This window comes from Nansenia antarctica, assembly GCF_963989245.1.
Source record: "Nansenia antarctica genome assembly, chromosome: 20".
Classification (NCBI taxonomy): Eukaryota; Metazoa; Chordata; class Actinopteri; order Argentiniformes; family Microstomatidae; genus Nansenia; species Nansenia antarctica.
Genome location: NC_137693.1, coordinates 11,550,712 through 11,554,428, shown reverse-complemented (window position 1 = coordinate 11,554,428; position 3,717 = coordinate 11,550,712). Strand labels below are relative to the sequence as shown.

General features: G+C 47.8%; 1 protein-coding gene across 1 annotated transcript in view; it reads right to left on the bottom strand.

Moving 5' to 3' along the window:
• Positions 1–2,378: 2,378 nt before the first annotated feature.
• LOC308174609 (early growth response protein 1-A-like) overlaps positions 2,379–3,717 on the bottom strand; it is a 2,735-nt gene continuing 1,396 nt past the window's right edge. Inside the window, exon 2 of the mRNA XM_080549711.1 lies at positions 2,379–3,717. This exon is cut by the window's right edge and continues 401 nt beyond it. Coding sequence (XP_080405837.1) covers positions 2,755–3,717 — 963 coding nt within the window. The 3' untranslated portion in view covers positions 2,379–2,754.

Here is a 3,717-nt window from a genome sequence, read left to right as displayed (position 1 = left end):
TTACTATTAATGCTCGGTACCGTGAGAATGTGGCTCTTTTGATTGAAAGTTGAAAGGGAAGCACATTTCTTTCAGTGTGTTGCTATGGTATTGAAATCCTCCAGTTGGTCCACTTGGTGAAAGAAAGAATGTCCTTCTAGTACCTTTAAGATTCGATTCGATTTACGTAGCTCAGCTTCTGTTACCGACCCGTGTGATTGTACTGCCAAAACCTCAGTTTGTTGCTGTCACCTCCTCTAAGCTTTGGTGTGGGTTTGAACAAGCAGTCCTGGCTACATAAGACGTGTTGCATGTTGCGTGTGATCTTCCTGGTTACGACACGCGCACCTCTGAGCCAAGTTTCCACAGAGCCAAGAGACAGGGTGTGTCTCTCTACGATCCCTGTATGCAACGTCGTCGAGGCAGAGAGATCAGTGAAAAGAAATAACAAATCTTTACACACACACACATTCCAAAACAACAACAATAGATCATGCTGAGATAAATGGGAGAGGGTGGGGGCATGTCCTCACCTCGTCCTCCTCCAATCCTCTTTGCTCCTCGCTCCTTCCTTCTCAAACACCCTTGGAGGCGTAGATGTAAGGTTCCTCCCGTTAGATGTTCTCCTCCGATGGTTTCTGAGAAGGAAACTAGGTTAGAGGATAGGCGAGGTAGAAAGGGAACACAACCAGAGACTGTTCTGCTCTCATGGTGACACTGTCTATCTGGAGGTCTATATACTATGTCTATCTATCTGGAGGTCCATATACTATGTCTATCTATCTGTAGGTCCATATACTATGTCTATCTGTAGGTCCATATACTATGTCTATCTATCTGGAGGTCCATATACTATGTCTGTCTATATGTAGGTCTATATACTATGTCTATCTGTAGGTCCATATACTATGTCTATCTATCTGTAGGTCCATATACTATGTCTATCTATCTGGAGGTCCATATACTATATCTATCTATCTGGAGGTCCATATACTATGTCTGTCTATATGTAGGTCTATATACTATGTCTATCTGTAGGTCCATATACTATGTCTATCTATCTGGAGGTCCATATACTATGTCTATCTATCTGTAGGTCCATATACTATGTCTATCTATCTGTAGGTCCATATACTATGTCTATCTATCTGTAGGCCCATATACTATGTCTATCTATCTGTAGGTCCATATACTATGTCTATCTATCTGTAGGTCCATATACTATGTCTATCTATCTGTAGGCCCATATACTATGTCTATCTATCTGTAGGCCCATATACTATGTCTATCTATCTGTAGGCCCATATACTATGTCTATCTATCTGTAGGCCCATATACTATGTCTATCTATCTGTAGGTCCATATACTATGTCTATCTATCTGTAGGTCCATATACTATGTCTGTCTATCTGTAGGTCCATATACTATATCTATCTATCTGTAGGTCCATACTATGTCTATCTATCTGTAGGTCCATATACTATGTCTATCTATTTAGCACCTAAGCCACCATCTCAACACACACGTTGGTCATGTCGTGGTCCTGCCCCCCCCCCCTTCCCCCCCAGAGAAAATAACCAAAACACAAAGGCAATTGTATCATAATATATTGATATTTTATTCATATCCCTTTTTGTCGTAGGATATCATGTACACCAAATATCATTGGCAGTTAAGCGCATTCAAGGTCTTTAGAAGCCAAAAAACAGTCACTTGGGTAAAACAAACACAATATCAAAATGAAAAATAAACACAAAATAATGAACTGCATGTAAACAACATACAAAAAATCCCATGCCTACTCAGTAGGTAAAACAACGACATCTCGACTCCTGCGTATGTACAGATTTATATTTCAGTTATAAAAAATATACTATTTTTTCGCTTACATTCATAACAAATGAAGCTGTGACCTAGGATATCTCTTGTCCCTTTAGAATCTCTCTCTCTTACATTCTGTGAAAAAACACTTTACCCCAGAGGGCTACATTAGATGCAACGCATCCAGTCAGACAGTTCCCTATGCTCAGCTTTACAAAAGGCACCAGAGCGATGATAGCGATTTTATGTCATTAAATTTCCGCATTTTGAAAAAACTAAAACTTTGTGAGTCACATACTGTGCCTCACATAATATGGACCAAAGGGAGACCAAGTACCAATGGGTGATATTTACAAAGCAATAAGTCAGTCTTAATCATAAACATGCTGGGATATGAAGTTGTTCTTCTCCAATACATCACACCATCGAAACAATATTCAGAAAAAACATGGCTCTATGGGGTGGGTGGAGAGGGCGGGCGGGGGTGGGTTGAATGAAAGCATGTCAATATGCAAAACGTTCATCACCTTGAAAGAATCATAATCTACGAAGGATGACCAACCAAGCATGGCACATGATACACTGGGCTATACGGTACTGTACACGGTCGGAGATGACTGGAGAGCCAGAGTCAGAGTCTCGTTTCATTTAGTTTCAGGATTACTAGCAGGTCATCAGCGTTAAAAGTCCTCCCTTGAAGCCTGAGTATCTCAGATGTCATTGAAGTACTGAGGTTTGGATCGGAGAGAGAGAAGCTCTTCTTCACCTTCTTTTTTCCATTCTCTCCATTCGCCACCCGTCACCTCTGACACGTTTTAGGATGCTGTGTTGTCGTGGGAGGGAGGGGAGCAGAAGTGCTTTTTTCGAAAATGTAACAATGAGTTCGGTTGATGTTTGTTCTTGTTCAAAGGGAACCCTTCCCGTGGGGGGGTCAGAGATATGAGAGACTCGGTCTCAGCAGATGTCTATGTTCTGTGGTGAGAGGGTGGACTGAAGGTCCGACTGGGGGGTGCCGACCGGGGAGCTGTAGAGGTTGGTGGAGGGAGAGGGGGAGGTGAAGGTGGACGGGGAGGAGGAGGAGATGTAGGTGGACGGTGTGGAGGAGGTGTAGGTGGTGGAGGTGTGGAAGGTGCTGGAAGAGGAGTACATGGTGTTGGAGGGGGAGGGGTAGGAGCTGTGGCAGGGGGAGGAGTAGCAGGAGGGCACTGGGGAGGGGTAGGAGGAGCCGGTCGGGGAGGGGTAGGAGGTGGAGCAGGGGGAGGAGTACCCTGAGACTGGGGTGGGGATGGCGATGGGGGCGGAGCCGGGGACGGAGCCGGGCTTCTCCAGCTTCCTGTCCTTGTTCTGGCGCAGGTGGATCTTGGTGTGCCTCTTCCTCTCGTCACTGCGGGCAAACTTGCGGCCGCAGACGTCGCAGGCGAACGGCTTCTCGCCGGTGTGCGTGCGGATGTGCGTGGTCAGGTGGTCGCTGCGGCTGAAGTTGCGCATGCAGATGCGGCACTGGAAGGGCTTCTGGCCCGTGTGGATGCGGATGTGGCGCGTCAGCTCGTCCGAGCGCGAGAAGCGCCGGTCGCACGTCTCCACCGGGCAGGCGTAGGGCCGCTCGTGGGGCGGGGTCTTGCACTGGCGGCTGGGGTACTTGCGGGCGCGCCCCGGCTTGGTCACCTGGTTGGGCTGGTAGGCGGTCCCCTTCGGATCCTGAGAGCCCGTCTGAGTGGCGAAGGCCTTGATGGTGGACAGGGGGGTCAGCGAGAGCTGCTGCTGGATGGACTGGGACTGGAAGGGCTTGTGGTCGGGGGGCAGCAGGCTGGCCTCGGACCCGTGCTGCTGCTGAGAGAACAGGTAGTCGGGGATCATGGGCACGCCCATGCTAGGGAGGCCGGGCTTGCTGGAGGGGTAGGCTGGGGGTGGGAGGTA